The sequence below is a fragment of the Ovis canadensis genome, chromosome 13, assembly GCF_042477335.2.
Source record: "Ovis canadensis isolate MfBH-ARS-UI-01 breed Bighorn chromosome 13, ARS-UI_OviCan_v2, whole genome shotgun sequence".
Taxonomy (NCBI): Eukaryota; Metazoa; Chordata; class Mammalia; order Artiodactyla; family Bovidae; genus Ovis; species Ovis canadensis.
Window position 1 is genome coordinate 50881796 of NC_091257.1, and position 27271 is coordinate 50909066.

Here is a 27271-nt window from a genome sequence, read left to right on the forward strand (position 1 = left end):
ATTATTCAGCATCTACTGTGTTCAGGAACAAGATGTACCAGACCAAAAAGCACACCGGAAATGATCAGATTACTCTATCTGTATCAGTTTTTCAATTCACATCATTGCCCTTAAGGAACTAAGGGAAAAAAAAAATTTAGAAAAATCTATCGGAAAACAGAAGTCATTACAAATGTCTGCAGCCTAACACAGATTACAATCAGCTCCCAGTTCCTCGTTCCCTGCCCTCCTATACTCTCTCATCCTTACTGAAGCTGTAATTACTTCACCCACCATCCCACCTAATGAAAAAACTACACGTTCTGTAATCCAGTCTACCCCCGCCACCACTGAAACACACATCCACCTATCCAAAAGTAAATTGTTTTAAACTATTTTTTATTACAAGCACCAGTTAAAAGTGAACTTTTCAGGTAGTTGTCAAAAGAACATCTATACAGGTGTCTTTAAGAAACAAAATCAAACCAAATCAGTCAAATTCATGACAAACATCAAAATGAGGACAGTTATTTAAAATTAATCCTTCTATTTAACCAAAAAAAAAGGTACTACAATGATATCTCCAGCTATAGTTAAGTCAACGGTAAATAACAGTATGTATGCTGCTGCTGCTGCTAAGTCGCTTCAGTCATATCCGATTCTGTGCGACCCCACAGACGGCAGCCCACCAGACTCTGCCGTCCCTGGGATTCTCCAGGCAAGAACACTGGAATGGGTTGCCATTTCCTTCTCCAATGCATGAAAGTGAAAAGTGAAAGTGAAGTCGCTTAGTCGTGTCCAAATCTTCACGATCCCATGGACTGCAGCCCACCAGGCTCCTCCATCCATGGCATTTTCCAGGCAAGAGTACTGGAGTGGGGGTGGCCTTCTCCGAATAATATGTATAGATACTATAATAGCATGTGTGTATATTCCTACTTATTATCAATGAACTATTAATGCACCAATCTACTGCCACTCTTTAATTTATACAGTAAGTGATCTTGCTTCTCTAATTCAGAGATTAAATGACTCCATATCCTCGATTGGCTCTTATCTTTTTCAGAGTAAAAGCCTAAATCCTTTTCAAAGCCTCCATGATCTGGACTTTGCTACCTCTCTGAGATCATCTCCTATTACTTCCCCACTCTGAAAACAGGTTCAGTTCAGTTGCTCAGTCGTGTCTGACTCTGCGACCCCATGAATCGCAGCACACCAGGCCTCCCTGTCCATCACCAACTCCCGGAGTTCACTCAGACTCATGCCCATCGAGTCGGTGATGCCATCCAGCCATCTCATCCTCTGTCATCCCCTTCTCCTCCTGCCCCCAATCCCTCCCAGCATCAGAGTTTTTTTCCAATGAGTCAACTCTTCACATGAGGTGGCCAAAGTACTGGAGCTTCAGCTTTAGCATCATTCCTTCCAAAGAAATCCCAGGGTTGATCTCCTTCAGAATGGACTGGTTGGATCTCCTTGCAGTCCAAGGGACTCTCAAGAGTCTTCTCCAACACCACAGTTCAAAAGTATCAATTCTTCAGCGCTCAGCTTTCTTCACAGTCCAACTCTCACATCCATACATGACCACTGGAAAAACCATAGCCTTGACTAGACGGACCTTAGTTGACAAAGTAGTATCTCTGCTTTTGAACATGCTATCTAGGTTGGTCACAACTTTTCTTCCAAGGAGTAAGCGTCTTTTAATTTCATGGCTGCAGTCACCATCTGCAGTGATTTTGGGGCCCCCCAAAAATAAAGTCTGACACTGTTTCTAGTTTTCCCATCTATTTCCCATGAAGTGATGGGACCAGATGCCATGATCTTCGTTTTCTGAATGTTGAGCTTTAAGCCAACTTTTTCACTCTCCTCTTTCACTTTCATCAAGAGGCTTTTTAGCTCCTCTTCGCTTTCTGCCATAAGGGTGGTGTCATCTGCATATCTGAGGTTATTGATATTTCTCCTGGCAATCTTGATTCCAGCTTGTGTTTCTTCCAGTCCAGCGTTTCTCATGATGCACTCTGCATAGAAGTTAAATAAGCAGGGTGACAATATACAGCCTTGACGTTCTCCTTTTCCTATTTGGAACCAGTCTGCTGTTCCATGTCTAGTTCTAACTGTTGCTTCCTGACCTGCATACAGATTTCTCAAGAGGCAGGTTAGGTGGTCTGGTATTCCCATCTCTTTCAGAATTTTCCACAGTTTATTGTGATCCACACAGTCAAAGGCTTTGGCATAGTCAATAAAGCAGAAATAGATGTTTTTCTGGAACTCTCTTGCTTTTTCCATGATCCAGAGGATGTTGGCAATTTGATCTCTGGTTCCTCTGCCTTTTCTAAAACCAGCCTGAACATCAGGAAGTTCACAGTTCACGTATTGCTGAAGCCTGGCTTGGAGAATTTTGAGCATTACTTTACTAGCATGTGAGATGAGTGCAACTGTGCGGTAGTTTGAACATTCTTTGGCATTGCCTTTCTTTGAGATTGGAATGAAAACTGCCCTTTTCCAGTCCTGTGGCCACTGCTGAGTTTTCCAAATTTGCTGGCATACTGAGTGCAGCACTTTCACAGCATCATCTTCCAGGATTTGAAATAGCTCAACTGGAATTCCATCACCTCCACGAGCTTTGTTTGTAGTGATGCTTTCTAAGGCCCACTTGACTTCACATTCCAGGATGTCTGGCTCTAGATGAGTGATCACACCATCGTGATTATCCAGGTCATGAAGATCTTTTTTGTACAGTTCTTCTGTGTATTCTTGCCACCTCTTCTTAGCCATCTTGTTTTCCCAACACATCTAACATGCTCTCATCAGAAGCCCCTGACACTCTTCTGGAATATACTCCCTGTATTCATAGGGCTTCTCTCATAGCTCAGTTGGTAAAGAATCCACTTGCAATGCAGGAGACCCCGGTTTAATTCCTGGGTAGGGAAGACCTGCTGGAGAAGGGACAGGTTACCCACTCCAGTATTCTTGGGCTTCTCTGGTGGCTCAGCTGCTAAAGGATCCACCTGCAATGTGGGAGATCTGGGTTGGCAAGATCCCCTTGAGAAGAGCAAGGCTACCCACTCCAGTATTCTGGCCTGGCGAATTCCATGGACTGTATAGTCCATGGGGTCACAAAGAGTCAGACACAACTGAGCAATCTTCATTTTCATTCTATATTCATACGCTCACCTTTCTCATTTCTGTATAGCAATCATTACCTTCCCCACTTCCAACATTTCCATATAGCAACCCCTACTTTCCAAGATTATCTTATTTCCTCTTATTCAGCTCTACTTTTCAACAAGGAGCACTTTTTTCTGACTCATATATTACCACTTTATTATCTCTCGCAAGACAGTGTCAGTTTTGTCAGGGCAGTCAACTATCTGCAATATCCAGAGAGCTTGACACACAGGAGGTGCTCAATGTATTTACACGTTCTCTATCAATGGTTTTCTACCTTACACATTTCATCTGTTTTATGAACAAATTCACCTTGAATGATTTGTACAACTACACATTCTTAATTATACAGTTTTCTGCTACCTTCCAAGCTTTCACCTCTAATCAACCTTTGACTTTAGGTGCCTGCCAATTATATCAACTAAAAAGCCTACACTGCATAAAAATCAAGTCTTACTCTTTGAAGAGTATCTTTATTCCCCAGGACAGCCCCACCTTGGGAGTCCCTGAACTTCTTGAATGTACCAGAGCTTACTGATTCTGAAGCAAACTCTTTATCTTATTTGCTTTCACTAATACCTGTAACTGTCGTCTTAGACACTGTAAAGTGCAACAATGAAAGCCAGAAACGTAAAACTGAACTTACCTAGGTTGGTTCACTTACATAAAACTTATTACAATTTGTATTTATAAAAGGTAGATTTGTTGCACATAACATTAGAGAACAAAGCAGGTGGCAGCAGGTAAAAAAAAATGAAGAAAATTTCACAGAAACGAAATATAGTTCTCAAGACCAAATTTGCTAAATCTCATACTCTTTATATAGGTAGTGTTGATATGTAACATTTATACAGTTTTACAACACTGCTGCTATACTGCATCAATATGTGATTTTAACTGGCACTAAAAATGCAATAAATTATGCCTAAGAGTATACTCAAATTTCTACTTGTTTTTAGAAAAACACTGTTTCCAGTTTAATAACATTGACTATAAGTAAGCAATTACCAATCTCAAATGTTTAGGGCAATCTCCATCTTAAAACTGTTACACATTTCATATAATGACAAAAGTGCTAAGTTTTCATTTAACAAAACAACTGGTAGCAGACAGGAAACAGTCTTCTACAACCCAAAATAACCCATTCACATCCAGGCCAAAAGCTGAGCAGTAATGTAAAACTGTTCACAATCACTGTAAGAAATACCTGAAATTGTCTGATGCAACCAAAGCACTAACGTAAGAGACATTCCCCTAGAAAGCAAGTGAAGTGAAAGTTGCTCAATCGTGTCCGACTCTTTGCTACCCCATGGACTATACAGTTCATGAAATTCTCCAGGCCGGAATACTAAAGTGGGTAGCCTTTCCCTTCTCCAGGGGATCTTGCCAACCCAGGGACTGAACCCAGGTCTCCCTTATTGCAAGTGGATTCTTTACCAGCTGAGCCACAAGGGAAGCCCAGAAGGCCAGGGTTTGCAAAAATCTTTACACAGTGAATGTATGTTTCTGTGGTTTGAATCAAAGATTATCCCAAAGTTCTCAGTGTGACACACTACAGATAAAATGTTACTAAGGATTAGAACGCATGCAACTGTTGACAATTCCAACTGGATCCTATTCAGTCCCAAAGTTGGTCACACTTGCTTCCAGAAAAAAATGAAGGCTATTTCTGCAGACTTACAGGGCTCATGTTCGCTTAGCATCAAAGTTTTGAGTTATAGTTCTTTATAAAGTTTTAAATATATTTAAATATTTTGTAAAAATTTAATTAAAGCTTAACCCAGACCTTTTGGCCACTAACATAATATGGGAGTCACTGTAACTCCATTATTCATAGAGCACACAGCAGTGGCTGTCAAACTTTTATGGACAACAACCTGAAGGTTTGCTGACATTCGGGTCTCAGCACCCAGAGTTTCTGACTCAGGTGGAACTGAGTGGCATTCTTAAACACCTCAAGTGATTCTGGGGCAAGTGGTCCATGAACACCACTGTGAAAAACAATGGTACATGTTTCTGGCCATGGAAAAAAAAAAACAGAATGCTTCTCTAAAACATAATATAGATTTCTCTGAGACATTCTGAAGTATGTTCTGAAAAAGACTGAAAAACTGAGAAGACTTAGAATTACTGGCAGTATATTTTATTGTATATGGTCACTTTTTATTCAAAAAAGCCCTTTGTAGACCCTAAATAACACACTAGCTTTAGTCAGCTAAGTAAGTGATAGAAGATACCCAGACCGTGAGGCAGGAATGTACCTGAAGTGCTTGAGGAGACAAGGAAGCCAGTGCGGTAAATCTTTGCAAGTGAACAGTAAGATTTAGAGGCAGGTCAGAGAGGTGACAATGCTGGAGTTACAAATCGCAGGGGCCTGTGGGCCACTATTGAGGACATTTGAGAGGGTTCTTAACAAAAGAGTAACTTGATAGGGTTGCCGCACTGCTAATAAACTGTAGAGTCGGAAGGTAGGAAAGCAGAGAGACTGGTTTCGAGGCTCGAGATTATTGGTCAGACTAACTGAAAGGCTATAGTTTCTACTTAACAAAATGTAGATGGGAGAAGGCGATGGCACCCCACTCCAGTACTCTTGCCTAGAAAATCCCATGGACGGAGGAGCCTGGTGGGCTGCGGTCCATGGGATCGCTAAGAGTCGGATACGACTGAGCGACTTCACTTTCACTTTTCACTTTCATGCATTGGAGAAGGAAATGGCAACCCACTCCAGTGTTCTTGCCTGGAGAATCCCAGGGACAGGGGAGCTTGGCGGGCTGCCATCTATGGGTTCGCACAGAGTTGGACATGACTGAAGTGACTTAATAGCAGCAGCAGCAGCAGGAAAAGCAGGCTTGAGGGGGAAAATGAGCAGCTCAGTTTGGGCAGTACAATATTACCACCATAAGTAAAGTGTTTTATGGGATATCTGATTTGCTAACTAACCCAGACTGGGGATTGGGAGGTTGGAGAAGCAACCTCTAAATTGAAGATTTTTGAAAAACAGGAAGGAATGAACTCAGCAAACTGAGGCAGGGAGAGACAGTATTCTAAAAAGACACAGCATGTATGATAGAACTCCAGTTATTATTTTCAAACAACTAGAAGAGGGCCAGAAAAACAGAGACGCAGCAAGCTGTTTAGGGAAACACTTGTACTTTTATCTTAGGAGCACTGGGAAGACACTGAAAGATTTTTACATAAAGAATGAGCAAATGTGCTTTTCTTAGAAGGCGATTCTGGCAGCAGGGTGGATAATGGACTGGGGAGAGAAGGGGTCATAGACCACTGCTTTCTTTTAGGCAAGAGGGAATCATGATCCCAGTTTGAAAAAAAAAAAAAAAAACAGTGGCTTCGAGAACTATTTCAGAGGTAAAATCTAAGAGACTCAGTAAATGGATACTGGGGAAACAGAAGGATAACAGCATTAAGGAAGTCAAAAGCAAAGAAAAGGAAACCAAGATACAAAGAGAACTTAAGTCCATACAACCAGTAAATGGACAATCAGGATACTTCACCCACACCTCAATGTTCACTGAATCACACAGCTACCTACACAGCATTATAAATACTTACTCATGCTTAATTATGTGCATTCTGAAATACTCATTTTCACCAAAAACAAACTGCCAAATTTAGGTATAAACATTTACACTCTACTTATATACTTTAAACTGAAGACTCTTCCCTCAACCTTAAATGGCACTCCACAATTGCATGACACTTGTTTTATAATTTTATAAAGTAAAAATGAGAAAAGGTTGTATGTTCAAAATACAAAGAATACACAATTTCTGGAATATGAAATTAAGTGTTTCTTCCCTTTTTAAAAAGTAAACCCACCAGAAAACGGTATTTGGCCAATAGCTTAAATAAAAAATATTAATACTCAATGTTTTGAGAGTCACAGTGATTTTATCCTGACAATGCAAAAGAATGAACACTGTTATTTGGTGCGCATCTTAAGACTTAAATTGGAAGCTGTATGGCAGGACTACAAACTAAACCACTTCTTGTATAAACAAAAATGACTTTTAAAGAATATACCATACAGTGAAAACTTCAGGGTTTGTGTTTATAATAGTCTTGAAAATGCTCAACCTTGTTTCTCCAGCTATCATGCTGTTCAATCCTTCTCTAAAAAGTGATGTGTAACTGTGCATGCTCAGTCACTTCAGTTGTGTCTGACTCTCTGCGACCCTATGAACTGTAGCCTGCCAAGCTCCTCTGTCCACAGGGATTCTCCAGGCAAGAACACTGGAATGGACTGCCATGCCCTCCTCCGGGGTATCTTCCCAACCTAGGGATCAAACTCTTCTCCTGCATTGGCAGGCAGGTTCTTTATCTCTAGCACCACCTGGGAAGCCCTAAAGAGTAATGAAAATATTAAATGAACATCAGAGAGAAATATTCCAAAGTAGTCTATACTTCCGGCAGGGAGAGAGTTTTGGTAACCATGGAATGACAGGACACAGAGCAAATATTTAAAAGCATAAATTAAAGCACAAAAATTCAGAAGGTTCTCCTACACACATTTCAAGCCATTTATTTGGAAAGTACCTTGTAGATTATTAATTCAATCTTGTTTAAAAAAAGGGAAGGAAAGAGAAAAGCATCCAGAAATTTATAAGGTTTCCCCATAATCAGAAAGCTAAGAATTAGCAAACAAAAACTACAAATCCAGACCTCAGGACTGGTGCGCATTCACCTTACATTTTCTCACCTTAACCCTTGTCACCAAGCTAACAAGGATCTACTTTTAACAGCATGCCATTCTAAAAGATACCTACACCCAAGTACAAAAAAGGAACTTTTTTGCAGTTTGAATCCAGTTAATACTCAATCCAAAGGGTTCCGGCTCTATGATACAACATTTTCTTTTTTCTAGGTTTCAAATTTTATTAGGTACTAGTTCTTTAACATGATGCTTTGACCTGTGTATTAAAAACCCAAATGCCAATCAACAAGGATCTTCTGATATAATACAGCAGAATGCAAAACAGAAGCTCCCCACACGCATCCCTGGCTTCCTCCACTAACACCAATCTTAATGATACTGAAAGGTTTACAGAGAGATAAGGTGATGGACAGGGAGGCCTGGCGTGCTGTAATTCAAGGGGTCGCAAAGAGTCGGACACGACTGAGCAACTGAACTGAACTGAATATCTAGTATGTCCAAGAACAGACAGTCAACAAACCAAAACTTAAGCACCACTCTGACCAACAATCTTGACTTTCTCCACCTGATTTGATCAATCCTGAGTCAGGTGGTGCTAATGGTAAAGAACCCTTCTCCCAATTCAAGAGACCTAAGACACATGGGTTCAATCCCTGGGTCAGGAAGATCCCCTGGAGGAGGAAATGGCAACCCAGTGCAGTATTCTTGCCTGGAGAATCCCGTGGACAGAGGGTTACAGTCCAAACAGTCACAAAGGGTCGGACATGACTGAAGCAAGTTAGCACCCAAGCACGAGTCTAGATATGGGAGAAAGCATATTGATACAGTTTTCCAACATAAATAAATCAGTGCTTGTAAGCCAGAAGACAGCTTTTAAAACCATACATATCCTTAAGAATAAACACAGAGAAAAAATTAAGGTGAAAAATAATTTTAAAAAAATAAACATTAGAATACACATATACCCAAAAAAAAAAAGCCAGATAGGAACCTTTAAAGCATTTACCTTAAGGCATCTCCAATGATGAAAACTAGCACTTAAGAACTTCTCCTTTGAAAGCTTGGAGTATATTCACTGAAGTGAATAGGCTAATTCTTTAATCATTAAAGATGTGTTTGCCTATTAAAAACAACTAGCAACTCAAATGAAAATAATGGGGAAAAGGGTAGAAGTAAAATTGGCTAATATTGTTTGGTCAGTATTGTTTCAGATCAAAACCAAATGGGATTTAAGCGAAATGAAGATCAATCTGTTACTATGGCTCTTGATTTTCAGTAAGATGAGAATTCAACCCCTAAAGACTTCAACTGATCTTCAATCCATTGCTGGATTGAAATAGTTTACATTATTTAAATGAGTTTTAAAAGTCATAATTCTCTCAAAATTTTACTGTCAAGAGCTAAAGTATGCCATATTATAGCTGTATTCTATTTTCTGCTGATACAAAATGATCTTCAGTTACAAAATGATCTTCAGTTAACATTTTAGTCACTTTAAGGAATAAAATCACAACACAATGAATCACTAATTAAAAATAATTAGAGCATTAATTCTCAAAGGTGAAAAATATAGAGCACCACATGTGACAATTTCTAGGAAAATTCTTAATTTCAATAAGCTTCAAAAACATTATTGAATATTCAAATACAGTAAAATTTGGATAAAAGACCAACAACCAAAAAAGGGGGAAGTAAAGCAGTAAAGCCCCTCAAAAACAAAACCAATTATTCTGCCTAATATATCACAGAAAGTAAAACTGTAAGAGATCTTCTTAAATAATGGGGCATGAATTTAAAAGGATTTGAGAAACAATGATTTGTAAGAGGAACAGTAAAAAAAAAATTGGTAAAGTCTGTAAAAATGTAAATGTCATTATTCAAATTAAATATATTAAAGAGAATAAGGCAACTGATACCAGTCAAACTATCAAGGTAACTTAAAGAACAAGTAATAATGTGTTGGAATTAACATACCAATTACTGTACACAATTTTTTTAAAGTTTAGTTTCCTGAAAACATGAATGAATTATTTGTTTCCTTCATAAACAGTACAAAAGCAACTTCAATCCAATCACTAAGAATTCTGGAACAGTAAATTCTTATTTTACTCTTAAATGTACCTGAGAACGAACTAGTGTACCATCATTCACCTGTTTCTCACATGTACTATGTGTCAAATGGCATGTAAGTGTAACATTACTGAGCACCTACATTCATATGCCAGGCCCTGATACAATAAAAATTAAACATAGTCTCTGCCTTCTAGGAGCTTAAGAGCAGGCAAACCATGTATGTAAACAATTACAATTCACTGGACAGGAACTTTAAGAGAAATAGGTTCAAGGAAGGCTCATACAATAAAGGACTGGGATCCTGAAGGATTAAGAGGTTTGCCAAGCGAAGTGACTAGAGTACCGTTTTGCTGTAAAAAACACAGACAAGGGGGACAACAGTATTTGATGTTCTAGGACTGGACACGACTGTACTAGAGAGGAGAGGGTGGCTGAGAAAAGTTTGGACTCTTGGCCATGGTGACTTAGAATATTTTTTTCCCAGAAGATTTTTAATTCAAGTTTTCTAGCTACCATTACAAGTAGAAAATCTATTCTGAGTTGCCAGCTTTCCAGCATGAACGTAGCAGCTTTTTTTTTATTTCAGTGTCTTCCTATGTATACTACATAGGAAGATTATCCAGGTAAGAAAGCATATGAAGAATCAGGGAAGAAAACTCACAGATTTGGACAATCATGTTGTTAACATATAATGTTATATTTATGTATATTATTATAATATTATTTCACAAATTTAAATATGTATATTTCTAGTCTCAAGTCTTTACTCAGACAGCAATGCATAAGGAAAGAGACAACAGACAGACCTGTAAAAATGAGTTAGGAAAAGAGTAACGCGGTCTAGAATCCCTCCTAAACACATGAAGAAAGGAAAGGAAAAGGAATTAAGGATAACTTCCCAAGTAGTAATCAGGTCAGGGAATACTCAAATTAAGAAGACTTCAGGAATCCATGGACCATCACATGAAATATGCCTAATAAGTAAGAAACCCTGTGAGCCTGGAAATCCAAGGATAGGGTACACCAAAGACAGAACACCACAAAGAACACCGACATGTCAGTGGAGGTAAATGAGACTCGGAGCTCAGGAAGAGCTGATACCAGCTGCAATGAAAGGAAAGCCAAGAAAATTAAACATCAAGCAGCTATCAATAAGAAAGGCAAAGGACTTAGGAACATCTGGAAGGTTTTCAGTGGACTTGGCAGCCAAAAGATTAATAGCAACTGCAAAAGGAGAAATCGCGATACTGCAGAGAGAAAACGCCATAGCAGCAATGGGCTAAATTTAAAAGCATTAAAACTTCTTAGCTACATTAGCCACATTTCAAATACTCAATAGGCACATGTGGTTAGTGGCTGCCACACTTTGAACTACACATTTTTTTGGACAGTGATGAACTAACCTAAACTCTCCTTTCCAAACAAGAACAGACAACTTCAAACAGCAAATGCCTGAGGAAATCGGTAACATACAAGAGAGGCAGCAAACCCAGACAGAAAACTTTCTGAGGACATATATTTGACATGGAAAAAAACTAAAAATATTATATAAAATCTCAAGAGTTTCTACTGAATCAAATTATAAGAAGGCATTTAAAAATTAAAAGTAAATCATCCAAAAACTAAAACTTTTAACAGGTGAATAAAATGAACACAGCTTTCAGTATAACTATGGCACTAGAAGAACCTGTCATGGGAGTCTTCTCCCCAGAGCATAATGTACCCTGTTCTCACTCAAAAAGTTATCCCAACACCTACTTTTTACCAAGCAAGAGGTAAAAATGAAACAAAAACACATCTAACACCAATTCCAAAGGGAGAAGAGTCAGAAATAACTTTAACGGGGGGAGGGTGGTGGTAGGAAGAGGAGAAAGGATGCGAAGACTCTTTCTAAGGACTATCCTCAGGCTAAAATAGCAAGTACCCAAATAAGACCACACACAGGGAGAGACTGGTGAAGGTGAAATCCAAGATTCTCAAGTTGGACCGGAGAACAGGCCAAAGACACAGCATCCCAAAGGATAAGCCACTTATAAACAAGAACTACGTTTGATGTGGACTTCTCATTTGCAACCATGATCAGTTATCAATTTAGAAGTAGCTTCAAAAACTAAAATGTTTAAAGATTCAAGGAAAAATGATTTTAATCTAGCAAAAAGATCATTCTCCATATATAGAAACAAAATAAAGACATGTTTGAGCATGCAAAGCCTCAGACTACCACCCATCAAAAAATAAGCTATGAATCTTTACATGTACAGAAAGGTAGAACACATAGAGCAAAAAATGCTTTTAAAAAGTAAGTACCGGCAAAACCAATACAGTATTGTAAAGTAAAATAAATAAATAATAAGTACAATCAATTATGTACGGGAAAACTTTCTCACCTGTCAAAAACAGATCAAGTAAAAATTAAAACTACAAAGGGTTTCTGTTGCACAGTATTATATGATAGAATCTATATAGCATAGCAATAGTAATCTACTGCATCCATTTCTTTAGAACTTGATTTAAAGAGTTCTAAACTAGATCTAAAGAGAAAAATACATTATTTTCAAACATTTCAAAAACATCTGCTAGAATTAAAGTATTCTGAGATAACAGGAAAAAAAGTCTTAATTTCAAAAGGCCAGTAAAATCAGAATAGCAAAGTCAAACAATTTTTAAAATACAGATTTATAAAATTCACTCAGAAACTTGAAAGCATATTTTTAAACATACTTTGGCTTTTAAAAAAAGGAAAATCAAAACTGAAATCACATTTAGGCTTGAATTAAAATGAAATAATTCTATAACTCTGCATTAAAATGAATGCAATATGAATAAAGCAGCCAAGTTTAGAAAATGTACAGGCCAATCCATTTTACTTTACAAAGACCCAGAAGTTTCCCTACTATAGAAATTTGATAAGAGTTCACAAACAAGACTGTAATGGGTCACCCAATGACAAATACATATCCAAACCGATCTATCTAGATTTGACACCAGAATGTTTTTGCTTCAAAATACAATCAAGTGCAATCCCTCTTAAATTCTACTTCTACCACCTTAAGCCAAAACCTAATCACCTCAAATCTACAGTACAACAAGCAACAAGGCTTTATATAACCAAAGGCTGGCAAATGTGCCCCAATCAGTACACAAAAGGACAACCTCAAAGCCTAATTGTAAGGCTTCAGTGGTGGGCCAGTTGTTAAGTATCTGCCTTGCAATGCAGGGGACACCAGTTCCATTGCTAGTCTGGGAAGATCCCACGTGCCGTGGAGCAACAAAGCCCATGTGCTGCAGCTACTGAACTCACATGCAGCAACCACTGAAGCCCAGGTACCTTAGCGCCTGAGCCAATGTAAGAGAAGTCACCCCAACAAGAAACCCAAGCACTCTAACTAGAGAATAGCCCCTGCTTTCCGCAACTAGAGGAAGCCTACATACAGCAAAGATAGACCCAGCAGAGCCAAATATAAATTTTTTTAAAAAGCGTAACTGTACAGTGTGCCCATGAACAAGGACATAATGGGGGAAAGCCGTGAACAAGCATGTGATTCCAGAGCTAACAAAGTCCAACTGAACAACTAGCAAGTAAGGGCCCCCAGTAGCTCTCTTGCTTTAAAGAGGCCACTTACATCTTCCATACACTATGTAACGAAAATGAAAATCAACTTATATATAAATTAGGCAGTAATTATCAATGTCTGCACTAAAAATAATAGTTTAACATTTAAATACTAAAATGAGTGCTACATTTTAAAATCTGTTCTTCCCAAGAATCAAGAACACCCCAATTCTAAAGTCCGTATTAGTGACTTACTAAACTGATTGTCAAGGAAATAATAAATAAAACTGGCCCAAATCAAAGAGATTTTGAGGGACCAAGTAACTTGGTCTACTTTTGCAAAATAAGGAACACTGACATTTAAGTTATATTAAAAAGGAACTACCATAATTACACAAAAATACAAAGTTAAGGACAGTCTTCAGCTTTAGAAAGAATAGCCTTGTGACTTAAACGTCTCAAGATAAACAAGACTTAATCTCTACACAAACAGTATTAAATAAGAAGGCTATAAAACCTGAATTAGGAGCTAACAATCAGCAGGGACAAATCATCACAGAAAAGGCTGTAGGACAGCAAAAAACACCACTTCTAACTGCCCATCTTACTGTGTCACAGATTCCATGTTTCCCTCAGGGCTTCAACAAAAGTATGCATAATCAACTAGCGCACGAAAGTTTGAGAAGTCAGAAAAGTTTTTCTTCGTAGGTGTATTATTAAATGCAGAAATACTCACCATGATCTCATCTAAGCCAAATATTCCAAAATAATGTCTTTAGTACTAGAGTTGCTTTTTGGCTACCAGAAAGGACCAGTTCTGAATATAATACAATTTAGTCAAAACTCTTCAAAAGATGCCAACACAATGCCATGCTCTTTTGGGCATATTGTCATGTGACTCAGAAGGAATCAGAGATTAAACCAAAAGACTAGCATTATCTAAATACATCAGCCATGCTTATGAAAATTAAATGATTTTAATTTTCATTACATAGTGTATGGAAGACTTAAGTGGCCTCTTTAAATTTTTAAAGTTTTGTTTAAAATGCAATTACAATTGACCCTTGACCAACAAAGGTTTGAACTGCATGGGTCAACTTACACATAGATGTCTTTTCAATATTAATCTGAAATGTGGAATCACCGGTAAGGATGATGGACTGTATAAAGTTAACACACAGAATTGCAATACGGAGTGGGGGAGGTCTGTTGCCATCCCAACCCCAAATACTGTTCAAGGGTCAATCCTACTCCTAATGGTCAATTTCAAGAAAACTGTCTGCTAACACCTGAAGTCAATCTGAGTATACCAACTTGGGTTAAAGGCTTTACTTTCCAAAAACTAAATAAAGTTTAACACTGAACTGTCTCAGGAAAGCCTGATGGCATGGGAATGTGAGGGGTGGGGGGAGACATGACATGCCAAAGACATTTCATCTGAAGAAATAGCAGTGGCTTCAGACAGTACCCAAATAGATCCTACTGGTCTGTCGAGCTGCAAATACTGGTAAGAAACTCACACACCTGTTCTACTCTAGGGCATTAACTACCACATTAGATGCCACAGGATGCTAACTTCACTATTTAATGTGTAAGTGCATACAAACTATACTATTATCTGTGACTCAGACAGAAGGTGACAGAAGAAAATTCTTTCAAACTCAGTGTTTGTTTTTAAAAATTCAGTTTTCTATGCTCCATCCTCCTCCACTGCTCTGATTCACGGTAATTCAGATGGACTCAGGAACTTCCAGCTTCAAAAGCTTCCTAGGTGATTTGAACAGACAGCCCAATTTGGGGTAATCATAATAAACATGTGTTTACGTTTCCCCTTCCATCAATCCTAAAAATCTCTCAACTGCAGAGTTCTCGGTATGAGCAGGGAGCAAGTCAGCACAGCCCTGCAGGCCCCTTCATGCAGCTCTCACTGACCAGATTCCTCAACTGGCAAGTGAAATATCCAGGATGCGCCTTCCTAAGGAAAAGGTCAGAATGAAAGAGTAGCTTGAGGCCTGGGGCTGCTGATCTGACTGACAACAACTCCCAATTAGTCACAGGAATAAGAATAAACCTAATAATTCACTGTCAGTCTGAACACTCATCTAAATGCTTTACAAGTGTTTTAGATACCATAATTTTCATTCAATCCCACAACAATGCTCAGGGAATGGACACAAAAACACACATTAAGTAATAGGCCTCAAGTCACTACCCCACTACAAGTATCAGCACCTGGCCTTAAACAACTAACTGAAAAATGGCTTCACCCCCTGGTTAAGGAAGAAAGGTAAATATGCACATTCTCTGAGCACTAACTAAAAGTTTACCTCGTCAGGCCTCTCGGACTGATACTGTCGATACCAAGTATTGAATCCACTGAGAAAATATACTAAAGACAAGTCAAATAAAACCATAAAATGTAACCATTTTTAATAGAAACTCTACCAAGGCTACGTATAGAATTCTTCTGGTATTTTACAGCACAAGAAGGAGTCCTATAAAAATTGATAGGATCTGAGGCAATGTCATTTTCCCTCCTCTGCATTTCCTGGTTTTACTATAATAAATCTGTACACACAAAGAAAAATTTTAGTACAAGCAGCACTATACAAGTCCAAGGACCCATTAACTCCAACCTTGCCTTGCATAAACGTCCTATTTCAGAACTCAAGCGGATAAAAAATTCTGGAAAAACAGGAATATGTGTAAAGCTAAATATGTCAACAATATGTCAACAGAGTGATCATATTCTCCAGAACTCTGCTGTCCAATTCAGTAGTCACTAACCACATGTGACAAGTAGGCACAGGAAATGTAGCTGGTCCCAACTTTAATATGCTATAAGTGCAAAACAACAGATTTCAAAGACTTTGCAAAAAATTGGATTGTAAAAAATCTTTAGTTTCTAAAAAATCAAGTATGTGCTGAAATGAATATTTTATATACATTATATAAAATATACTAAAACTCACTTCACTTTTACTTCAACATGGCTACCAGAAATTTCCACAGCTGACTTGCCTTTGTGGCTCACGTTTTAGCTCCATTGGCAGTGTGCTCTAGCACCATGTTACTCACGTGCAACCAGCAACACGGGCAACATCTGGGATCTTGTTAAAAAGGCAGAGCCTTGGGCCCCACCCTAGATTGTCGAACTAAAATATGCATTTCAGCAAGATCCCCAAATGTTTCGTATACACATACAAGTTTGAGAAACACTGTTCCAGAAAACCGCAATTTCATTTCCTTAAATCATAATGACAAACCCAGTATTCTTTCATCTACCCATTTACTAAAAAGATCCATAGTGTGGAGCACTGTTCTAGGCCACTGGGATATTAGGGGAAAAAATCATTAAGAAACTCACTCCCTATTCTGGTGGTGTGTTCCAGAGGACAAGCAACTGTCAGTTCTGCTATAACATGGCTTTTTTTTTTTTTTGGAAAATCAAGTTTGTTTGAGTTCTATTGATTTATCAGGAAACTATCTGAGCATAACACAAATTTCCCACTTACCTACAAACAATTTCATCTGCTGAGAAACACCAGCTGCACCCAGCTGACCAAGCTACATATGCATTCACAGGATAGACACACACCTCAAATACCTGCCAGTTACCCCAGTTCTTCCAGTTAGGAATGATATCCACCCACAGTTGGTTACAATTTTCAGAAGGTTACTTCAGATAACCTTCCTTCCATCATTTCACAGTAACTCATGAACTGCAACCTTTCCACAAGCTAATTTCAGGTCATTAGCAAAGTAAAATGCTGTTACTAACTATATTGTTAGTTTACTCCTTAACCATTTAACAAAGTTATATCAAGATATTTGTAAAGTTCCTGTTTTAATGTGTCATTGACAATGTTTTTGAATACTGTGCCCCTACCACATTTTCCCTATAAATCCCAGGGTGCAATTTTGCACGGCATGGTAACTTTCAGTAACATGTGCTGTAACAGAATGACTAGAAATAAATAACATCAGATCACTTTAAGTGCAAGGAAAGAACAAAGCAGCAGACAGGACAGAGGATGACAGGGAGCTGTTTGAGTCATCAGAAGGATAAGTAGGCCTCTAGGGGAGGGGGTGCTGAAACTGACCCCTACTGGAATGAGACAGCATCAGGTGGACATACAGAAAGATGAGCATCCCAGAAACAAGGAGCAGAACTCTTGAGACCAGAACAAACTTCCTGAGGGCCAATGTGGACAGAGCAGCACAAACACCCAGACACCAGATTTTACAAAGAGCCTATTACAGGCATTGGTAAGTAACAGGGTCAAGGGAGGGTCTTGAACTTGAGTAATGTAAGCTGACTGGCATTTTATCTGGACCACTCCAGCTATGTGCTGTGAATAACAGTACAAAGCAAAAAGGATGCAGGACACCACTTAAGAGGCTGTTGAAGAGTCCAGGTAAGAGGAGAGAATAGCAATTTTAAGTATATACCACAGTTCAACTTAGAATCTGTTGGCCTTACGATGATGTGGAAGCAACAGGCATGCAGAGTGAAAAGCGCACTTCTAATTGTGAATTCTGCTCTCTTCCCAGGCTAGTATATACCCTGAGGATGGGGCGGCAGCAGCATAGAGACGGACGTCCCAGTCAGCCACGTAATTAGAAGGGGAAACAACTCCTACATTTACAGCCAATTCTGCTTTTCACTCTCAGTACAGCAGTTACATGAGATATTCAATACTTTATTATAAAGCAGGCTTCCTGTTAGGTAATTTTGTCCAATTGCAGGCTCATGTAAGTGTTCTCAGAACATTTAAAGTAGGTTAGGTGTATTAAATGCATTCCCAACTTATGTATTTTCAACTTTTGAAGGGTTTATTAGAGATGTAACCAAGTGGTTATAGTTGGAGTACAACTGTAAGGTAGAGATAAGGTTTTATATGCAGCAAAAACACTTGCCTTCTACTTTCAATAGCTAATAGTAGGCTACATAATTGGATTATATGTTCATCGTAAAACAGGAATAATCCTGATCAGCCTAATTCAAAGGGTTGTGAGACCGGATATAAAATGGCTTTCAAAATTACCATGCATCAAATAAATCATAAAAAGGAGACTCTTCATAGGATATATTTTCAAGCCCTAAAAAACTGGTTTTGAAATGACTGACAAACTCCTCCTCCAATACTTAGTATAAGGTCCCAGAAGAAGAGTACAGGTACATATGTGGGGTATGAAGACACCCCCAGCTCACTGCTAACTCCACTCTTTTCAGCACCATAACAAAATGATTAACAACTTAACCCAAACCATCCTGCACAAAAGGATAAGACAAAAAGAGGCTTAACAGAAAGACCATCTAGAATACATATTTTCTGTAAATTATGAACCCCAAATCCTAAGCATGTTCACCAAGAACTTTAAATACATCTTGCATAACTCAATCAGTTCAATTAATACTGCCTTAGGCAATCCACTCCAGTCTTCTTGCCTGGAAAATCGCAAGGACGGAGGAGCCTAGCAGGCTACAGTCCATGGGGTGGCAAAGAGGTGGACACAACTGAGCAACTTCACTTATTTTCTTTCTTAAAATTTAAGATCTTAAAGTAAACCATACCAAAATAGTTTTGACTGTGAACTGAAATCCATTATATCATAATAACCACCTCTTTAAGAATACCAAGAATGGCTTGCCATGCCCTCCTCAAGGGGATCTTCCCAACCCAGGGATCAAACCCATGTCTCTCATGTCTCCTGCACTGGCAGGCAGGGTCTTTGCCACTAGTGCCATCTGGGAAACCCGTTTCTAGACCAATCTTACTATTGGTTCCTTTCACACAAGTAAATATTCCCTCATCCATAAACTATAAAACAGGGATACTATCTGTTCTACCTACCTTCCAAGGTCAATGCAAGGATCAAATGAGACTGTTCAATTTTATAGTACTTTCTAACATTACAAATGCAAAGCATATTTCATTTTATCCCAGTGTAAAGTTATTCAAAGAACCACAAAAGTCATACTATGCAATTATCAGTCTATTTAATGTGAGAATACTAAAATATTACTAAATTATTTTAAAAACTATAAAAACAAGTTATCCCCAAATACTTTCTACTGAATAACAATTCCTTCAAATGTTACAGTAACTGTCATTTGAAAATTGGATTAAATTTCCCAATTTCTCCAAATATGGGTAAACGACCCAAAAAAAGGAGGGGGGGGATACTTTCATTATGCAGTGAAAAACTTTAAAGAAAGAATTTAGAAATGTAAGCACTAAGGCAATTTTCCCTTTGTATTCAAAAATATTTGAATACTAACTTTAAAAGCTATAGAAATTCACTTAATTCCCACAATTCAGGGAACCAGTAAAGAATAATTTTTTTTCGATTTTGATTAACCAACTGAACTAAGCTATCTCCCCCTAAAAGATGTTTCTAACAGTTAATTCTTAGAGGGAAGATAAGAAAAATGGGACAACCCCCATGAGGCTGAACTTTTGTGCAACAGATTTACATAATTCCTATAAAGCTACCCTTCATTCCTAAACTCACTGGTACCAGCATCATCCTGAAAGTTACTTGGTAAAATTATCATTAGAACTAGTCAACAAAAACATACTTTAATGAAATGGAAAAAGCTTAAAAATTCCATTAAGTACAAATTCAACCTAAGCTATAAAAAAAAAAATCAAACGACTGTACCTTAGATTCCTGCTTTTGGTTATTTTTAAACAAAAGATTATATTTTGCAAGTTGATCACAATATATGTAAAAATAATTTTCCACCAAGTAATGAACTTTTAGGTAATGTTATGTCACAAAATTTCCCTTAGTTACAATAAATAATCTAAACTCCCTTTCATAAATCCTATGGGATAAAAATCTCTAATTCCTTTAACTGTACAAACTTAGTTGGAATAAATCCTTTTAAACTGCAGACTTCAATCTTCTGCAGGGAGTGACAATCCTCAATCCCTACTTTCTGATTTCTTTCAGTATTAGTATGTCTTAAAGTCTTTTTATATATTACTCTAAATTGACACTTTAAGGAAATCTAAGGTGACAAGAAGAACAAAAAAAAAAAACTGTGATGTGGACAGATGCCAGTAAAGCCCGGTGGGGCAGTGTGGGGTAGGGTAGGGGGTATGTAGACGCTTGAGTTAGGCACTTATTAAAATTAGATTTTAAAATCCTAAAATAAAAATCAATTTTATATTAGTTCAATAATATAGTAACCTGTTCTTATATTGTTACTCACACAGGCTGAGTACTCAGAGAATCCAGCTTACTTGCATTTGACTTTGAATAATAGTTTTTATCTTTATGTGAAAATCTATCTACATATACAATTGAATTTATAAAGATAAAAATATCAAGGAATACAAACATCTATAATGAAATTACACATATTCACTTTAAAATGTTAGTTTCAAACTCTCATTGTTAAGAAAAAAACAGCTGGAGTCAAAGTATAATGACTTAAATATCTAAGAATTAACTGAGGGAAGAGTCACCACTTCACATCTTTAAAACACAGAATTAACATCAAAGATGCTCTCTGCACTCAAGAATACAGACCGCATTTTACAGTATTTGTTATTATTCCTCCATGGTGTAAAGTAATATGGCAGCCAAGTATATGAGAGATAATACAGACCAGGAATGAAGTTAGACCAGGGATGAAGTTAGTATTAGTTAAAAGGCTCCAGAGGAAGACAAGCAAATAGCTAAAAAGCAAATCAGAAAAGGGGATTAATTTAGCAAATGACTAGATCAGAAAGATAAGTTTCTTACAAATGGAACTAAAGAAACATCAGCAAACAGATGCAAATAAAAAAGAAACCAAAAGCCAACAAGAGGAAGGAAAATGAAAATCAAAATGAAGGGGGAAAAAAAAAAAAAAGAGTACAGAAAAAAAAAGCAAGCAGCTAAAAACAAGTAGCTCTCCAAAGTCAGAGCTTTTAGTAACAGCTTCAAGGACAGGACTACATCTCAGCATTACTTCCAGGCACACCACACAACTGCTGACACACAGTGGACGCCCAATGTTTGCTCAATATTTAAGCATTAAGCAACAGAATGTTCTTGCGAGTATTTCACCTGTAAAAGAACTTAATCAGACACAGTTCACTGTAAATGCATGAAAACATTTACAGAAGTTTCCTAGAGTACCTAAAATGACCCTTTTCTGGATCTGGGGGTAGATGACAGATTAACCAAATCATATTCACTAAAAGAGAACCTGGGATACTTATTCTCTTTAAGGAGATGAGGTGCCACATCCTATTTAGTCACAGTACTGCCTTCTAAAATCCAACATTTGAAATGAAATCCACTATAGTAGTGACTGGTAATAGAATCTCAGGCTAAACATAACACTACACAAAACTTACCCCAAAGATTAATATTAATTTGCCCCCAAAATTCTAACTTATTAACCAAATCCACCTGCTGTTATTTCCAAACAAATGTTTATATGTGTAAGTAGCATACAGCTATGCTATATTTAACAGAGAACTAAACTCCCCTCCCATTCAATAACCATCCAAATATTCCATCTCCATCCAATCTTTTTTTTTTCCATGCAATCTTCTCACCACTATTAACTTCCTCAACCCACCAATCATATACAGAGGAGGCCAATGTTTTCCAATATCTCATCACACTGAATATAGCTGATTTCTATCCTAGGAGGCAAAAAGAGAACCAGAAGAAGCAAGATTTGAAGATAGTTGAAAATCAAGAGACAGAAAGCCATGAGGGACTCTGAGTTTCCTTATAAGCTTATAAAAACACAATCAAAATGGGCTGTATTTATTTCAAACACATTATCTATTATGCAATTTAAGATCTTATAAATAATAGAGATGATTAATTGACTTAGTGAAACTGGCTTGTCCCTCAATGAATGCCAAATGTAGACAGGAAATCTGATTATTTTGGTAAATTTTGGATACATTAAATCTGAAAACAATTTATTTTCAGCCTCCTACCACAAAAAACTTGAAGCAAAGTAATAGCTGAAGGGTAAAACCACTGAAATGCACTTTTTAAAAGGTGAGTATCTGAGTACATACAGAAGTTACATTAATAAGACCCTGGAAAATATGAAATAGTATTTTTCTTAGAAAAACCTAACAAAAATTTCCTGTATCATGAATGACTTTCTTAACCCATGAACTGTCTCAAAAAACCTTCTAAATTTTAAAATTCATACTTTACCACAAGAACACACACCTGAACTCCTTAAAAAATAAAATGAAGTAGAAACAAGGATCTCAAAATTAACCAAGCCAAACTGCAATCTTGGAAAGTTGAAAAGCTGAAAATTCCTTTCTTGGAGAAATGTCCTGCATGTCACTCACCATTAATAAAACACTGGTAGGCTACATTCATAAATGCATCCTCTAATTATCACCCACTGGGGTCCAGCTGTAGATTCTGGGGTCAGCATCTTATTTCTACATAATTTGTTTAGGAATCAAAATATTCTGATGACATAAACATTTAGTAACATTTGCAAACTGGAAATATGACTAAAACTTTTTGTCTTACATAGAATTATTATTAATAAATGTAAGTTTCAATAGAAAAAGCTACTCACCACCATCCCTCTCTCTAACTCTGTGAATATGCACATTTTTGGCCTTACTGTGACCTGTGCTGTCACTGTATTTGTTTTCAGGACTATCAGATCTCCGCAACATTTTGTTTGGTGGTGAAGGATCTGCGGCGTCTCGCATTTTTTCATGTCTGTGATCACCACTACTGGGGTGACTCTTCGATGAATACTTAAGTGCCTGTAAAACATCACCCCCCCAAAATAAAAAAGAAATCAAACTTTAATTTCATAAGTCAGTTTTATCATAAAATTTGCTATATTACCTATATTCAGTTTTATAAATTTGTAAAATTGAAATTTTCTTTTTGAATTCTGCCTTTAAGTTACTCACACAAGACCTAAACACAAGTTATTGTAAGGCTCATCATACATATCAAAATGTGTTTTTTTTAAAAAACCTTCTATTAATCATCTTGTAAACACAAGAAATCAACACTTTGACAAATTAACTCCTCAAACTTTTCTGCCAGTTAAAAAGTTTAAGTATTCACTGAGTACTACTCTAATGTTTTTGCTCTGCAACTATGCTAGACACAAATACAAATAAGCATAAACATGTTTCTTCGATCTGACCCAAAAAAAGCATCAGAATTCAGAGAATTCTCATCAGAATTTCTCCAATTCTTGGATTCAAGTAAGTAAGGCATTTCAGATCTAGTTTAACTACTCTTGCAGGCATGGGAAACAATTTTAAGGTATAGAAATGTAGGCTCTTATTTCTGACCTATCCTAATGGAACTTAATGGAACTCCCTCAAAAAACATTTAACATATTTAAGACAACCATGATATAGCTGTCTTTTTTAATGCATAATTAACCATGTTTTAGAGTGTGATTCAACAGTTTAATCGTTGACCTATCCAAATGTAATGCACAATGTTTTACCCGTCAAGGAACCTAGATTTTTAACTGGAACTTTAACTCATGCTATCCAGAAACACAACCGTTAGCTTGGAAACCCGCTCTCCTATCCTTTAAGTGGTCAGATGCAGTAAGTATTTACTTCTAGAGTCACCCCACAGTTACAAATTAATGAATTTTCCTCCCCCGGAAAACAGGGGCCAACTCTTTCAAAAAAACTTTTACAATGTTACACGAAGCTGTCACAAAAAGAAAACTATGTACCTAAAACTCCTTTCAGGACAGTGAATTACCCAAGTACTCAAAGATCTCAATTTCTACAGAAAGAAAAGCGCCATCTTTCACTGAAGACAATTATTTCCACCGAAAACAAACTGGGAAGGGGTAATGGTTTACAACACACTTAAAGAGTTGCAAACCCATCAGTGGCTTCTTCCCTGCCCTTCCGTCTAATTCTGATACTTCTGCGTTAACTTTTAGTTTCCCCAAAACAACAAATGAAGGTGATTCCAGAGTTACTGAACACGTTGTCCTACCGAGTCCCGCACACCCGAATAACCGAGTCAGGTCCTTCCTGGACAAGAATCAGTTTTTATTCCCTTCCCCCCACCCTCCCCGCAAAAAGAACTTGAACTTCCTCCCGTCACCTGTCAAAATAAGCCCCCACCCCTCGCCGGCGAGCGCCCCGGGAGGCGAGCGCAGGGTTTCCGGCCCCACCAAGCGGGTTTCGCGTCTGTGGCCCCGAAGGGCCTGCAGCGACCTGTGAAGCCTGCGCTCGAGTAGCGGCTCCTCCCTCCCCCGCCGGCCCCGCCAGCCCCGCAGCCCGCGCCCGCCCCGTGGTACCTGGTAAGGCTGCGCGTCCCCCCGCCGGTCGTGACAGCTGGAAAACAGAAGAAAAGGCCACCTGAGGCCGGAGAACGGGCCCCCAGCGCGGGGCCCGCAGAAAGGCCCCCGCTCCGAATCCCAGCGGCGCTCCGGCCCCAGGCAGCCCGCCCTCCCGCCGCGCGCACACGCTCTCGCTCTCACACCCGCTCACACGCACTCACACGGGCTCCCGCCGGCGAGGGGCCGCCGCCGCCCGCGGCCGTCCACCCCCGACTCCCCCCACTCCCGCCGCCGCCCGCGCGGCCGCTCCCCCTCCCGGCCGCTCCGGATCAGGGTTAACAACAAAAATGGCGGCGCGGCCGGCCCAGATGAGGAGGAGCGCCCCCCCGCCGCCCGCTCCGCCGCCTCGAAACGAAAAGACGATTTACCCATCACTGAGCCTCTGCTGTTTCCTCGCATACATTACCATCAATGCCCGGCCTGTGAGCGTGTGTCGGGGAGGGGGGAGCGGCCGCGGGAGACGGCGGCGGCGGGCGGGCGCGCAGGCGGCGGGCGGCGCAGGCCCGGCGCGCCCTCGGCGACGCTCAGCACCTCCCCGTCACTGGCGCCGGCGCTCCCGGGCCATCTCCTCAGTCCGCACCACGCTCACGCTCAGCTCAGGCCGGGCAGCGGCGAACCGGGGGGTGGGGGGGAGGGGGCAACACGACGCGTCCTGCTCGCCCCGCGGACAGCGCGACTGCCTCCTCCGCCTTCTCCTCCTCCCGCTCCGCCGCCTCCTCCCCTCCTCCCCCCGCCGCCGCCGCTGGGTCCTTCGCCGCCTCCTCCTCCTGCCGCCGCCGCCGCCGCCGCTGGTGCCGCCGCTGCCGCTCCACCAACTACATCCGGGCAACTCGGCCGCTGCGGCCTTCGGAAACCCTCGGCAGTTTCCGCCGCGCCCCTCCTCTCCCACCCTCGCGCGCGCCGGAACGCCGCCTTCGGCAAACCTCGGCTCGTCGCGGCCCTCCTCTTCCTCCGCGGCCTGGCTCGTCTCCTCGCGACCCGTCCGCTCTTTCCGGTCGCCGCTACCGGTCCGCACGCGCCCTTTCGGCCGCCGCCGTTCCGGCTTAGGGGTAGTCGGGCTCGGGGAGCCGCCCGAGGCTGGTCCCGGGGGCCCCGGGGCGCGCGGGGCGGGCAGCGTCTATGGGAGGAGGCCGGTGGGGCGTGCGAGGAGCCATCGCGGACTAAATAAGGGCGGCTGCGCTGCTGCGCGTGCGCCCGGCGGCGCGGGGGCGGGGGGCGCGGAGGAGCGCGCCGGCCGCCGCCCCCGCCCCCGCCCCTGCGGGCTCCGGCCGGGAAGCCCGTGGTTGGGCGGCGGGCGGACGGTGAGCCCAGGTGCTCGTTGCGTGCGCGGCGGCCCGAGCTCCCGCGAGGCCCTCTCCTCGGAACCGGAGCCTCGCTCCCGCCTCAGACCGGCGGCAGACCCAGAACTAGGCCTTCGGCCTCACAGAATTAAATCATCCCCAGAAGTTCGGGAAAAGGGCAGGTGGTGTTCAGGGTCACCGTGCTTTGTGCCCGAAGCCCGTGCGCCTTCGAAGACCAAGGTGAGGACCCGCGGAGGAAGGGCCAGCGCCGCTGCTTTGAAACACCCGATGAGCCTGCTGATGTAGGGGGACACTCATATTTTCCACCCCAGCCGCGCCCTCCCCACCGTCTCCTTTATTTCTCGTTTTTTTCTCTTTTAGCTCGTCCGCGCTCAGATCCAGTCATCTGGAGTTTGTCGCAGGTGAACTAAGGCCTGGTGGTGGTGGTGGTAGTTTAGTCGCAGAGTCCTAGCCGACTCTTTGCGACCCCTTGGACTGTAGCCCACCAGGCTCCCCTCTGTCCATGGGATTTTCCAGGCAAGAATACAGAAGTGAATTGCCATTTCCTTCTCTTGGGGATCTTCCCAACCCAGGGATTGAACTTGGAATTGCAGGCGGATTCTTTACCAATTGAGTCACCAGAGAAGCTCCAATAAGACCTGGGAAGTGCTAACGAGTTGCTGCAAATTGAATTTTATAGACTGCTACAGGCACAGTGGCATATTTAGAGGGGAAAATATCCAAGTATACTCCCCAATTAAGCTTTACGTGTGTGTGTATGTTGGTGTGTGTTGGTGATGATTTAGTCCTTAAGTCGTGTCCGGCTCTTTGTGACCTCATGGACTGTAGCCCAGCAGGCGCCTCTGTCCATGGGGTTTTCCAGGCACACGAATACTGGAGTAGGTTGTCATTTCCTTTTCCAGGGGATCTTCCTAACCGAGGGATGGAGCTCAGGTCTCCTGCTTCGCAGGTGGATTCTTTACCAACTGAGCCACCAGGGAAGCCCAAATAAAGGCCTCGGGGGCAGGGCGGGCGGGACGCTAAATTTGCTGCAAATTGAATTTTATAGACTGCTACAGACTCAGTGGCAACATGGGCATATTTGGAGGAGGAAAATCCAAGTACACCCCCCCAGTTAAGGAGTGTATCTGTGTGTGTGTGTTGTTCGCTCAGTGGTGTCAGACTCTGCCACTACACCGTGGCGAATAGGAATA

The 27271-nt window shown here is 40.4% G+C and overlaps 1 protein-coding gene across 11 annotated transcripts in view; it reads right to left on the reverse strand.

Annotated features, from left to right (window-relative positions):
• Positions 1-25985, reverse strand: part of WAC (WW domain containing adaptor with coiled-coil) — a 79863-nt gene extending 53878 nt beyond the window's left edge. For 2 of the 11 annotated variants that reach the window (XM_069547743.1, XM_069547737.1), the window contains exons 1-3: positions 25146-25494; positions 24735-24772; positions 23014-23226 (exon numbers count right to left, since the gene is read on the reverse strand). In XM_069547743.1, coding sequence (XP_069403844.1) covers positions 23014-23226; positions 24735-24772; positions 25146-25186 — 292 coding nt within the window. In that variant the 5' untranslated portion in view covers positions 25187-25494. Of the gene's footprint in view, positions 1-23013; positions 23227-24734; positions 24773-24938; positions 25073-25145; positions 25651-25700 lie in introns of those variants that run through there. The other 9 variants (XM_069547746.1, XM_069547739.1, XM_069547745.1 and 6 more) reach the window with 9 other exon arrangements.
• Between the last annotated feature and the right edge of the window lie 1286 nt (positions 25986-27271).